Source organism: Protobothrops mucrosquamatus, unplaced genomic scaffold, assembly GCF_001527695.2.
Source record: "Protobothrops mucrosquamatus isolate PMUCROS unplaced genomic scaffold, P.Mucros_1.0 scaffold_253, whole genome shotgun sequence".
NCBI classification, from domain to species: Eukaryota; Metazoa; Chordata; class Lepidosauria; order Squamata; family Viperidae; genus Protobothrops; species Protobothrops mucrosquamatus.
In genome coordinates, this window is record NW_015386329.1 from 112,567 (window position 1) to 127,255 (window position 14,689).

A 14,689-nucleotide genomic window follows, 5' to 3' on the forward strand; every position below is an offset into this window, starting at 1 on the left:
ATATATATATATATATATATATATATATATATATATATATATATATATATATATATATATATATATATATATATATATGTTTTCTGAGGCTCATCCATTTCAGTGAGCCATCCTTGTTGAGGTTGGCTATGTCTGTTTGTGCATCTATAGTTAAGATTCTTTGTGCAGCAATCTCATTGGCTTGCTCTCCAGTTGTATAAGATACAGGGCTAAGATACAGTTGTATAAGATACCAAAGCTCTAATGTAATTTATCAATTGTGCAAACCAAAAGGACTTTGATCACAGTGTCTCTGTGATCATGTGATCAAAATTCAGGTGCTTGGCAGCCTACCTTCATTTATAACCACAACATGTGCTTCAGTTTCATCCCACCCGCCTATCTTTATCCCATCTCTGCCCTTTGGGCTACCATGCACTCTGCTCCCCCTTCCAGCTTGTGTACCACTGCTCCCACCACCACTGCTACCCCCAGCTGATCTTTACCATCTTCTCTCTCCGAATGAAGTGGTGCTACCTTGTGAAGGGCCAGGTGTATTAGCAGCAGGAACAACAAAAGAGTGAAGGTCAGCTGGGGTCGCAGGGGCATCTGAGTACAGGGAAGCGAGGGCAGCAGGGGAAGTGGAGTGCAGGGCATCAGGGGCAGCATAGTGCAGGACAGCCAAAAGGGCAGAGGTGGAGAAAAATAGGTGAGCATGGGAAAAGGAAATAGAGTTGAGTGCAGCAGGGCAGGAAACAACTCTGTCTTAATAATCACAACTGTGACTACCAAAACTATTGTTGTTATATGGTGCAGTCAAATGATATTTCATATAAGGACAACATTGCTTAATGACAGAAATTCCAGTCCCAATCAGGGTAATTAAATGAGGACTATCTGTACAGTATACCTACAAAGATCAAAATCATGCAGGAAATGGTTTTTCTGTGATACTCTATGAAAGTGAAAGTTGGACTTTGAAGAAGTAGGACCGATAGTCACACTTTTGACTCCTGTAGTTAGAGAAGATGCATGTGAACAGCAGGGTAGCTAAGAAAAGAGCACACAGATCATACAAAAAAATCAGTTCTCACTGGAAGCACAAACTACCAGGCTCAAATGATCATATTCTGGACACATTATGCAAACACTGGACTTTCTGGTGACATCTATAATGTTGGGAAAGGGGAAGGGGAAAAAAAGAGGATGAGCAGCAACAAGGTGGATGGATTGGATTATAGCAGTGTTGAGCACTCCACTGGAAAATCTGAAGTACTATGTTGGGGACACATAGTATCTGCTGAAAATCTATCTATATGATTGCTATTAGTCAACACCAACTTGATGGCACATAATCAGTCAAATCTGGCATTTGCAGATAGTAGAGCAAGTCATAGCCCTGCAGTGTGGAGTGCCTCAGGGATTGAGCCTTTTATTTCTTCATTTTAACCTCTACATAACACCACTGGGAAAAGTCATCTTTCATATGGAATGCCGTATCATTAGTATGCTGATGATGCCCGATTAAATATCTCAACCCCGGGCCAGACAGGTGATGCTGTGGCAGTTCTGGCCATGCCTGGAACCTTAAAGGTCTGGAAGTGATTTTGACTCAGCCCTGGCAAGAGTGATTCTGAGTCCTCCCCTCCCCCCCCAGCCCAGATCATATTTCATCTCTTTCTGGACTGGATGGCACTCCCCTGGACTAAGTTAGTATGCAATTTGGAGGTCTTTGGAAACTCACCAGTTCCTGTTCGAGGAGCAGGTGGCAGCCATGGCTAGAGAGGTCTTTGCACAGATTCATTTCATGTGCCAATTATGCCCATTTCTGGCCCAGGTGGCCTTGCTCATGGTCATCATGCATGGTCATTTCCCATATGATTTCTGCAATGTAGTCTACATGGGGCTGCCCTTGAAGACCATCTGGAAGCTACAACTGGTCCAGAATGTGGTGATGTGCACTATGATAGGGGCATCTAGGTTTACCCAGATTTACACCTCTGTTGTGTAAACTGCACTGGCTCCCAGTTTCTCTTTGGATGCAATTCAAGGTGCTGATTATTATCTTTAAAACCCTATATGGTACACAACCAGGTTATCTATAGGACCGTCTCTCCCTAAGGACATCTACCTGTTGTACCAGATCAGGTAGGGTGGGCACCCTCCTAATCTCTTCTCTTAAACATTGTCATTATATGAGATCTAGAAGATTTCAGTGGCAGCATCTACTGTAAGGAACCTCCTCCCCATTGATGATCAACACCCCCCTCCTCGATTCTCCTAACCTTTGAAAAAACACTTAAGACCTTTTCCCCCAAGCCCTGGGATAGGGTAAGATAGATGAGAGGACTTAATGATGGACTGTACATGAAAGTTTTATTTGGTCCCAAATTTTACTCTTAGTGGTTTCAATAGATACATGTATTATGTTGTTTATTATTAATGTTGTTCTAATTATAGACTGAGAGCCCCCGTTGATATAATTTGGATGCGTATAAAAATGTTTTGAATGAATGAATGTTTTATCAGTGATTTCTCATCAGGAATCTTCTATCCCAGACCTGGGCATTTTACAATCCCCGGATCACATCCAGCCAGCGGCATTGGTAGTGTCAGAAGGCAAATGGCAGCATCGGGGGTGGGGCATCAGGGGTGGGGCATCAGTGTATCATTGGCAGTGAGGGGTGGGGGGTTGGTAGTGGCAGGGGCAGAGTGGTGATGGCAAGTCTCCATAACAGTCTCAGTTTCTCATATGGCCCACTCATGTCCTACCCAAATCATACTGACAGTACTGGGAACAAGGAGAATTTGAACCACATTTTGATAGCAGAGCAAGTAATATGTGTCTATACAATTGCAGAATAGCATCTTACAAATAATCTTTGATTAACAACCACTTGTTCAGCTCAAATTTATGATAGTGCTGAATGAATGATACCTACTGTATGACTAGTCCTCAAAGTTCTGGCTGTCCCAACATCCCTACAACTACGTGATTGTGATCTGTGTTTGGCAATTGGCTTGCACCTATGATGGTTGTAGTGACCAGCATCACCCAGTTGCCATTTGCAACCTTCTCTGCTGACTTCCCATAAGCGAAGTCAATGGGGAAGCTACCAGGAAAGGTTGCAAGTCACTCTTGTAAGTTGCTCCCACTCCAGAAGCCTTTTCTCCCTAAGAACCCTTGCTACAAAACTGAAGCAATCGCCCCACCCATGATGATAACTGGTGTGCCCTCCCCCACCTGGCAGAAACTCCCCTGACCTTGCACTCTATGACCACCTATGCACCCTTGCACACATATCCCCACTCAGCAGTACCTTGCCATGCTTCAACAGCCACCTGTACACCTTTACATAACTGGCTGTAACCATACCTGACCTTACTGTGCTTGTGCCCTGACAACCACCCATGCACCTTCATACTGCCCAGCTGCAGTCATCCTTGAACCCCACTGCACTCCTGCTGTGCCCGGTACCCACACACACATCATCTCCCATGTGGTAGCAGTCGCCCCCAGCCCTGTGGTGCTTGTACCATGCCACCCATTCATGGCCCCACCCAGCAGCAGCCAATTACTTCCTTACTGGCTTGCTTGTGAGCAGCCTGGGATCCTACGGTCTTCTCCATTGACTTTGCTTGTTGGAAGTCAGCAGGGAAGGTTGCAAGGAGTTTTTCACTTATTGATCCCTGGTCCTTGCTTAAGAACAGCAATGTGTGCCAGGATTTTCTTCACTAAGTGACATGACCTCACACTTTACAACAGCCTCACTTAAGAGAAGGAAATTTGGATCCCAATTGCCATCATAACCTGATGTGGCTTTTAAAGATATGCCTTATTTTAATGAAAATAGGTCAAAATCAGTTATAGAAGGGTACAAAGAATATACAGTAAGAAAAAAATAAAAGCAAGGAAAGACAAACAAGCAAGTAAAGCAGCGTTTTGCACATATACAGAAGGTAAGTTACTACAATTGAAAAAAATGAAATATTCGTGTTGAAAAGCACTATAATGTATAAAAGCAATTTAAGTCTTAAGTAATGGAAGTTATTTTTTGATTTTTTATTTAATAATTTTTATTTTCAAAATAAACACTTTTGCTTTTTTATTCCTTTTCTGGTTCAATATTGTAACACATCTGAGTTATTTATTTGTGTCATATCCTGTAGTACTCTTTCCTTTCTTTTTCTTATTTATTTACTGACTTACTTATTTACTTATTGGAAAATATATTCTATAATCACAATCTGAATTACAATCACAACATATACCTTTTACAGAAAATTAGCTCTATTATATGAAAGTCTATAAACTTTCTTAGGACTTCCTGAGAAATGAGGTGAACAAAATAGGTGAAAAAAAACCTCTACAGATTCATAGAGATGAATGGGGTTATTTACACAATGAGATCAACCTCCTGCTCAGTGCAAGAATTCAAATTAAGGCTTTCTAGACAGATGAGTCTCTAGCTATTGCTTGGATACAGCAGTTTGAAGTCTACTAACTTTCTGGATAATTGGTTTCATTCTCAAACAAAAGTATTCAGTGAGAATCTTTTTTCCTGTAATTTAAATCCACATTTGGAACCAGAGAAAATAGGTATTTGCATTGCTCAATCAACATTAATTTAGGTATATTAATAGTGCTATTATATCCTGTTTTAGTTGTATTTCCTTAAGACTAACCATTTTTAGCTTTTTCAATCTCTCTTCATAGGACTTAAGACTCCTCGTCATTCTTATTGCCCTTCTCTGAAGCAGTTTCAATTTCTCTAAATCCTTCCTAGAGTATAGTGCCCAGAACTGAATAGTGATTGTTAGCTTCCAGAAATCCTCCCTTTTTAGAATAGAATAGAATAGAATAGAGCTGGAAGGGACCTTGAAGGTCTTCTAGTCCAGCCCCCTGCTCAAGCCTCCTATAGGTATAGGTAATACAGGCCACCCAACCAAGCAGAAGAAATAGATGAACTTTTTGTTAATCAACTAACCAATGTATGTAGGAAATACACTACTGTAGTAATGGGGGACTTTAACTACCTTGACTTCAACTGGGAGATAAACTTTGCAACAAATGTGAGATCAAACAGATTCCTGACCCACCACCTGACAACTTCATCACCCAAAAGGTAGAGGTGGCAACTCGAGGGACAACTATACTGGACCTTATTCTTACCAACAGAGAGGAAGTGATAGAGGGATTGAAGTTGCAGGAACTTTAGGGGAGAGTGACCACGTCATATTAGAATTCAATATAAAACAGACACAAGCACAGACCATAATCAAACCAGTGTTTTAGACATTAAAAGAGTTTATTTTAACAAACTCAGAGCTTAGGAAGGATCCCATGGATGAAAATCTTAAAGGGTAAATCAACTCAAGAAGTATGAGAAACTCTGAAAAATACTATTACAAATGCCAGGTCCAGTTCAATACCACTAAAAAAGAAAACAAGGAAACCAAGAAAAAAACAGCATGATTGCACAAAGAACTCTCAGACCAACTGAGAGAAAAAAAGGACAAGTACAAAAAATGGAAAGAGAGACACATAAGTAAGGCAGAATAGCAACAAATAGCTTGAACCTGCAAATATGAAGTTAGGAAAGCTAAGGCTTTGAACGAATTAAGACTTGCAACAGAGGCCAAAAACAATAATAAAAAAGTTTCTTTCAACACATAAAAAACAAGAAAAAAGTCAAAGAAACAATCGGTCCACTAATTGGAGAAGATGGCAAAGAAATAACAGGCAATAGAGAGAGAGCAGAACTGCTTAATTCATACTTTGCATCTGTCTTCAGACACACAAAAAAACACTACTCAACTTATCAAAAACAGAACAATAAATGACAGATTAGGAATGCAAATTAAAATATACAAAAATAAGGTAAGAGAACATCTGTGAGCTCTAGATGGATTCAAATCATCAGGTTCGGATGGACTAGAATAGAATAGAATAAAATAGAGCTGGAAGAGACCTTGGAGGTCTTTTAGTCCAGCCCCCTGCTCAAGCAGGAGAACCTATACCATCTCAGACAAGTGACTATCTAGTCTCTTCTTAAAAATCTCCAGTGATGGAGTGCCCACAATTTCTGGAGGCAAGCTGTTCCACTGGTTAATTGTCCTCACTGTCAGGAAGTTTCTCCTTAATTGCAGGTTGCTTCTCTCTTTGATCAGTTTCCAACCATTGTTTCTTGTCCTGCCCTCTGATGCTTTGGTGAATAACGTGACCCCCTCTTCTTGGTGGCAGCCCCTCAGATACTGGAATACTGCTATCATGTTTCTCCTATTTCTTCTTTTCTTTAGACTAGCCAACCCAAGTCCTGCAGCTGTTCTTCATATGTTTTAGTCTCCAGGCCTTTGATCATCTTAGTTGCTCTTCTCTGAATTTTTCCAAAGTCTCAACATCTTTTTTGTGATATGGTGACCAAAATTGGCTGCAGTATTCCAGGTGTGGTCTTAATAGGGTTTTATAAAGCGGCACTAATACTTCGTGTGATCTTGATTCTATACCTCTGTTTATACAACCCAGGATTGTATTAGCTTTTTGGTTGCTGCTGCACACTCCTGGCTCATAGCCAAGTGATCGTCCACTAGGACTCCAAGGTCTCTCTCATAGTTACTGTTTTTGAGCTAGGTCTCGCCCAACCTTTGATTTTTCCTGCCTAAATGTAAAACTTTGCTTTTCTCCACACTGAAACTCATTTTGTTGGATAGGGCCCATCGTTCAAGTTTGTCAAGATCTTTTTGGATCCTGAGTTTGTCTTCTGGGGTGTTGGCTGTCAGTTTGGTGTCATCTGCAAATTTGATGAGTTCCCCTTCAATTCCCTCATCTAAGTCATTTATGAAGATATTGAAGAGTACTGGGCCTAAGATGGAAACTTGTGCTACCCCAATGCTTACGTCTCTCCATGTGGATGTGGTGCCATTGAGGATTACTCATTGAGTACGATTTGCCAGCTAACTACAGATCCATCTGATGGTGATGTTGTCTATTGACTATATCCCAGAGTTCTGGAAGAACTGGCAGACGTGATTTCAGAACCATTGAAACATATCTTTCAAAGTTCTTTGATCACCGGGGAGCTACCTGAGGACTGGAAAAGAGCTGATGTGGTCCCCATCCTCAAAAAAGGGGGAAAAAACAGATCCAGGAAATTACAGACCAATCAACTGGTTATCAATACCTGGGAAGATCTTGAAAAAGATAATCAAGCAACAAATCAGTGAACACCTAGAAACAAACAAGGGTATAACCAGAAACCAACATGGGTTCATCAAAAACAGATCACACCAAACAAATCTTATTTCATTCTTCGATTATGGTGAAAGAGTCTGTGTTATGAGGCAGAGAAACAACTGTTTGTAGACTAGAATAACAGTTCTAAGTATGAGAGTAAAAAAGCATATATATTGGGCAAGACTTTCTTTGTAAATTTTAAGTTCATACAGAACTTTGTTGCAAAGAAGTCTCTATTTAAGCAAATACTACCTTGCATACAGCATGAACATTAAGGATTTCTTTTTCAAGCATATCTCTAGTCTGACAAGACACATTACTCTTTCAGGAGTATATGTTACTTGGGTGAATGGTAGTAGAAAAAGAAAAATAAATTTTCTTATCTGTCCATACAGCCTCCTGTACCATCCAGATTTCACAGAGTTTATTGAATCATTTATCAGTAATCTCTAAAAAATAGCAATTCATTTTAGAATGGGACATAAGAGGTTATCATCTGACTAAAAGTACAACATGATGCCCTATTTGCATTTCAGTTATAAGAAGCAAGTGGTCAAACCAACTCTGACTGTAACAGAATAAATTGAAGAAATTGGTCCTTAGAATCAATAAAAAAATAATATAGATAGGTTTCAAACTTGAAAAGAAAAAGAGAGAAAGCAGGAATAAGTTACTATTAAGCACTTAAAAGTTAACAGTTATTCAGAGAATTAAGCACGTACAAGTTGATCTGATTATAATAACTTGAAATAGATAAATTTGATCAGATCTTGCATGTATGACAGAACACTAGGAATAACTGCAAAAATGATAATGTTTGGGTACTGTTTACATATTACTTATTTTATTCAGTAAGATAGGCTCTGAACTGGTTGAACATTGTAGACATATGAACAGTTTACTTGTAACAATGTCTCTCTGAGAAGTCATCTGTATGTTTAAAAATAGGTATTGTTTCTGTGCAGAATATCTTTTGGAATGTCCTACAGCTGAGATACTTGGATGAAAGCCTCAACCACATCCTATTACATCTATCCAAAAGCAATCAGATCAGAGACTATTTAAATAAATAGAAAAGCAATTTACATAAAGATGGGTCAATCTCTACAATGTGATTCAAAAATCAATTGTATAACTTATTTTTGTGATGATCACTATTCATCCATTGAATGGGTGACGAATAAAGCTTTTACTGACCATTTCCAATTAAAAAATCTATTCAAAACAGCACTCTGTTAAATGATAGCCTTCATAGCCAATATATAAATGTTGCAGGAAGTTAACAATTCCAATGATTTTTCCATTAATTGAGAAGAACTGACAAATTGCAGGGTTTTTTTTGGCAAGATTTCAGAACAGGTTTGCCATTGCCTTCTTCCTAGGGCTGAAAGAAAATGTCTCAAGTCACCCCAACTAGCTTTGTGCCAAAGACAGGACTAGAACTCACAATCTTCTGATTTCTAGCTTGATGCCTTAACCAATAGAATAAACTATGTCTCTAAGACAGCTGTATCACTTGTTATTTTTTATGTTTAGAACAAACATAAGCTTTAAAAAACATACTACTGTGCATATAGCTAAGGATTTTAATTCTTTTTTTCTTCTCTTTTGGGTTAAATTCTATCTAGCTTTTGGAACAGGGTTACGTAAAATAACGAAGAGCAAAATTAGTTCTCTGGAAGCAAACATTTTAAGTCAGCCTGGTGCCTTGGCTCTGTGACTCTAGGGCAATACATAGTATGAGGCACAGAACCCCACATTCTATAAAAACCAGCCTCTCAGAGGAATCCTAGAGCAAGGCTTTTCAACCTTTTTACCGATTGTACCACTTTTAGGATATGGCAATATTCGAGTACCACTTAGCAAGGTGTCAAAAACTTGATGACCAAAAAAAAAACCTGTTCCAAGTTGCAATTGCACTGAAATGACTTATGACCATTTTTCACACTTATGACCATTGCAACATGCCCAGGGTCATGTGATTTATATTTGGTTGCTTGGCAACTGATTCATAATGGTCACAGTGTTCCAGGGTCATGTGATCTCCTTCTGCAACCTTTTGACAAACAAAGTCAACGGCAGAGCTGCTGGTGGCCAAGTGCTAAGGCGGGACTTCCTTTCCTCCCTCCCTTCCATGCCTCCCTTTTTCTCATTCCCATCTCCTTCTGAAGGAAGAATTTGAACCCCCCCCCTATTTTCCCTCTTCCATATATTGATCAAACAAGGCCTCCAGAGACAAAAAAGACAAGCTTCTGAGTGAACTAGCTTAAAAAGTCACATTCCCCTTTAAGAATTAGCTACTGGCTAGAAAGGAAAGTAAGGAGCGCAGCGGGCACTTACGGAAGAAAAAAAAATGTAAGTATTGGCTCCCGGCTAAGGCAACCTCCCCAAATGGCTCCATTCATAAGTAAAGGAATGCTACAGGCAAAATCCATTCAGGAGAAAAATACTTCAAAATCCCTTGCAGCAAAACTTACAGCTAACAACAGCAGAGCAATAGAAGCTAACATGAGACATCAGCCATCAGCCAAATAGAAATTGCCAAACACTCCTTAAGAACACAAAGCCCTCATTGAACAAATCCCAGAACTTCAAAGTCACAAAAGCACATAAGAATCCTTCCACTCTCCATCTCCTTCCCTCCTCCGTGCCTCACCTCCAGCCATTGCTGCGGTTTTTCATTCCTCTTGGAGGGTGACCCCTCCCCCGCTGCATTTCTTGCCTGTTTGCTGCTGCCAGCACAGGTGGCTGCCACAGCAATTGTAGATTGGCTCATGGCCAGCCTGCTTGATCTCCTCTCCCCCCACCCTCCCCCTCCTCCTTTGGTGCAGCTGACTCTGCCTCCTCCCAAGGCTGCTGCTTTTTTTTTCTCTCTCCCTCTCCTGCCCAAACTGCCTCCTTTTATAGGCTCTCCTGTCTCCGTCCCCCTTCTCCTTTCTCATGGGGGAGGGTGAGCCAGAAGTGAGCCTGGGGCTTTTGAAGCTCCAGAGGACTTTCTCACTGTAAGTCCTTGCCTGTGCTGGCTCTTTCCCTCCCCCACTACACGTGGCTAGGCAGGGCTGCATACCACCTGCCACTCATTAATGTACCACAAGTGGTACACTTACCACTGGTTGAAAAGCCCTGACCTATGTCAAGAAAGATCTTACCAGAAGGATCAAAAGCCACCTGATTGCCAGGGTGAGGACCAGCGTCAATGGAGACCATTGGGACTCCCTTCCGAACATCCCATAGTTTCAATACACCATAAGAATCACAGGAAACAATTGTATCACCCTGGAAAACATAGGGAGGAGAGGGGAGAAGAGAAAAACATGATTATAATATAAAGGAGGGCATATTAAAATTTTAAATGCCTCTAAGAGAAAATATAGGAATCATTTCCCTAAACTTTTGATTCTGAATGTCACTATACGGCTGTATAAATCTTTTGAAAGAAGTACTTGCAACACATAGGAAAATGTTCAAAGTACCTGTCTATTAATCAGTAAATCTGCATTTTCTGCCAGGCTTACATAGTTGCTTCATAAATTGTTTCTGGCTGTCTCTGCATATAGGTCCATACGCAACCATTTTGTTCTGCTTCTCACCTAAAAAGAGATAGCACTCACATCCTGCTCCCTGCGTGTGAGCGAGTCCATCTCCTGGTTATGTTGACTGTTTGTGGTCTGCTGCATGGCTCTCATCTTTTTATATGCATTTATCATTTTAATGTTGTATTAAATATTAATACTGTAACATTGTCCAGAGTTATGTATTTGAAATGGGGAGCATTTGTTTATATGTCCAATAAACAAACAGATTGTTAGAAGAATATGTACAAGCAAGACAATAGTTAGAAATCTCATAAAATTTGTCTTTCTGTCTTTGCTTTACAACTCACTTTTAGTTTACTATAAATTTGGAAGAATTTATTTCTTTTTTTTTGTCCCGATTTTCCATTCTCCTCCATTTTCAAAATATTTTAACAGTTTGTAACTTAACTCACTTCAGTCAAAGATATCTCTTTTGAGACAAACTTTACTTCTGTTTATTACATGGACGTATACAACAAAGTAGATGAACTTTATCTCCTCCTCTGTTTTCTTGAATTCCTAGGATATCCAACTGTTCTAGGATTTCCTGATAGTATTAAGCATGCACAACCTAACTTTGATTTTTTAAATGAAACCAATGTTAATCATGGAGAGTACTTTATTAAAACATTTTCCCACATTTTCAACCCTATAGTTACATATTCATGTTAATTTGTACTATGGGTTGGAATAACAAAACTCAGAAAATGCAGAAGTGAGCTGTCTCTGGGTTCAACTTGAGAGTTATTTTACTCCTCTGTAACACTGGCAAGAATTGCAACCCCTGCTTCTTTGAGATCAGTTTTGTACTCTTTGCCATGTAACATTCATGTAGAACAGGGCTTTTCAACCTTTTCACCCATTGTACCACTTTTAGGATATGGCAATATCCGAGTACCATCAGTCGCCTAGCAAGGTGTTAAAAACTTGATGACCCCCCCCCCAAAAAAGGGAAAAAGTGATAAAGTACAGGTAGTCCTCGACTTACAACAGTTCGCTTAGTGACTGTTCAAAGTTACAATGGCACTGAAAAAAGTGCCTCCCAAGCCACAGCAAAGCACGTCACCTGCCTGCCCACCCAGTGGCGCTCTTCCTCCTGTCCAAGGTTTTCATTGTTGTGAGCATTTCTATTGAGGATTGGCAGCTGGTGTGTGTGTGTGTGTGTGGGTGTTTGGTTTTTATTCCTCCATCTGCTGGGTGGTTGCAGCAGGTTTTGGTCACTTCACATGACCCTGGGACACTGTGATCGTCATAAATATAAATCAGTTGCCAAGCATCTGAATGTAAATCACAAGACCCTGGAGATGCTGCAACATTCCAGCTGATTGGCGCTTCTTCTGGGCTCAGCAGAAGCGCCAGGATCAGCGCCGAGTTCCAGCTGGAGCCTGGCGCTGATCCTGGCGCTTCCACTGAGCCCTGACAGCCCTGAAGAAGCGCTGATCCTGGCGCTTCTGCTGGGCCCTGACAGCCCTGAAGCTTTAGCCATCTCTCGCTCAGGCTTGTGCGGTGCTGCCACCGGTTCAGCTCATTCCCCTCCCCCGCTACTTTTCTAGGATGGTCGCGTACCACCTGCCAGGTGCCAATGTACCATAGGTGGTACCTGTACCACTGGTTGAAAAGCCGTGATGTAGAAAACAGTGGTTCATAATTATAATCCCTTTACTTGCAAATTTTGGGGAAAACTCTACTTTGAGGGAAAAAATGGAACTTTTCTCTAATTGACACTTTATTCAATCCAAGCATTGGCTGTCTGGTTTGTTTTATGCTAATCCTTTTGCTGCCTCTAAAATTCCATATTTGTTAAGAGACGGAGTTTTATTATCTGGTATTCCTAAACTAGTATCTTATCTGTATTAGATTATGTGCCATAAAGTTGTCATTGACATTAGTAACCACATAGATAAGATTTTCTCCATGGATCTTTATTAGAAAATCAACTTAATACTGTGTAACTGATATTAGCACTAACCTTTGAAATATTGAGCTTGAATTGTTTTAAAGTGTGAAAAGATCTTAATATGAGACTAATACAATAACAATATGTATTCCATAATTATTGAAAAAAATATTGAAGTATACTGTAATGTTTATGAAAAGTTAATCTTTACACAATAGCAAGCAAGAGTAGTTTTGTACAAGTTCGTTTAATTTCTTTCCCTGTCACCATTTACTCATTCAGAGCAAATTTTTCTCTGCTCAAGAGCAAGAAAGTATTTGTAGTTTTCTTCGTTTTTTTGCAGTTAGTAGAATGGCTGAAAGGCTGGTAGTGTAAATTCTCTGTCAGAATGGGACTCTTGATGTCAGATGAAGGTGCAAGTCGCTGATTATGTAAATTAAGGTCAAGAAGCTAATTGAGAAAGGCAAATCCTGCAGGCTTAATTCACCACTAATCTTCCAGGCAGGAATACATATCCAGGTACAGATACAATACCAGAAACAAAATAAGACTAATAATTGTAGGGTCCTACTCCCTTCTAGCACTGATGATGTTACATGGATAATGTTGGATAATAGTTGGATAATGAAATGTCTGCAAGAAAAGCACCAAGCTCAGAGAGCACCAAGGACCCCACAGTTCAATCCTGAGCTACAAATATTCTCTTCTATTGGTAAGGCTAACACTATAAAAAAACTATGGTGATAAAGTAGCAAAGAAAAATATCCTAATTTGCGTATACCATATATACTTGCAGATAAGGTTAAAAATTTAGGTACCCAAACTGGCCCCAAATCATCCAAATTTCATGTGTAAGGGAAGAGCAAAATGCATGGTCAGCCAGTACCTTAACCATTACGCCAAAATGGGTATCTGTTGTTCAGGGATTGAATTTGCTAGTTTTTGCTAGCAATCTACATAAACAAGCTTAAATTTTATTCATTCTTTTATTTTTAAATTATGGGGGAATTTCCTCTGCCTTGACTACAAAAACATATGATTTGAATAGTAATGAACTAAGGTGGCATTTATTGTTCCTGTTACATTATTAACATCATCATTATTCCATTTTGTTTGTTTGAGAGTTTAGTAACAAAACAACCACATCAACATCTCCTTTTGGATAACTCCTTCGAACTGTTGTTAACAATTCTATTGAGAGATGCAGGAAATGGGGAAATGTATATGAAAGAAGAGACCAAAATAGTTTTAGATGAAATTAGTTAGGAAGTTCTTTGGATCCCAGCCAATCTCTCTCTTATACAATATCCTTAAAATCTATAAATTTGATCTTGAAATAAACTGAAATACCACTGAGAAAATAAGAAACATTTTAAGCAATACAATCTTTTTCAGGGTTGATTTTTTAAGGTATTGATAATATATGGGACTTTTTTTTTTTTTTAATAAAATTTTATTATTTTCAACATAGAAAAAAAACATCACAGATATTTCACAATGCTATATGGAAGAAAAAACCCCCACCCCCCACCCCCCCACCCCGGACTTCCCAAACCGAATCCCAGGATAATATTCAAATATAAGCAAACAAATATTAAAATCTCTAACTCCACAAAATATATTAGTCTACATGAGTAGGTAAAATATATTAAAAAATAAGAAAAACAAGTTTACTGAAAACCTAAATTATATTCCACCACTCTGTGCTTCTTTTGAATATAAACAATCCATCTTCTCCATATTAATAAAAATTGTTCATTTGAGTGATTCTTCAAATAAGCAGAAATCTTTGCCATTTCAGCAACGTACGAAACTTTCAATCTCCAGTCTTCCATTGTAGGTAAGATTTTACTCTTCCAGTTTTGTGCTATCAACAAACGGGCAGCAGTTAAACAATACAACATCAAATTCGTTTCTTTTGCATCCAAATTTTGTGTGATACCTAGGAGAAACAACTGAGGCAAAAAAGTAATTCTTCTTTTAAAAATTTGCTGTAAGTTCCAC

The 14,689-nt window shown here is 39.3% G+C and overlaps 1 protein-coding gene across 1 annotated transcript in view; it reads right to left on the minus strand.

Moving 5' to 3' along the window:
• The window catches only part of SPAG16 (sperm associated antigen 16), a 411,223-nt gene that overhangs the window by 92,032 nt on the left and 304,502 nt on the right, over positions 1–14,689 (minus strand). Inside the window, exon 15 of the mRNA XM_015831061.1 lies at positions 10,363–10,489. Within this exon, the coding sequence (XP_015686547.1) occupies positions 10,363–10,489 (127 nt within the window). The remainder of the gene's footprint in view (positions 1–10,362; positions 10,490–14,689) is intronic.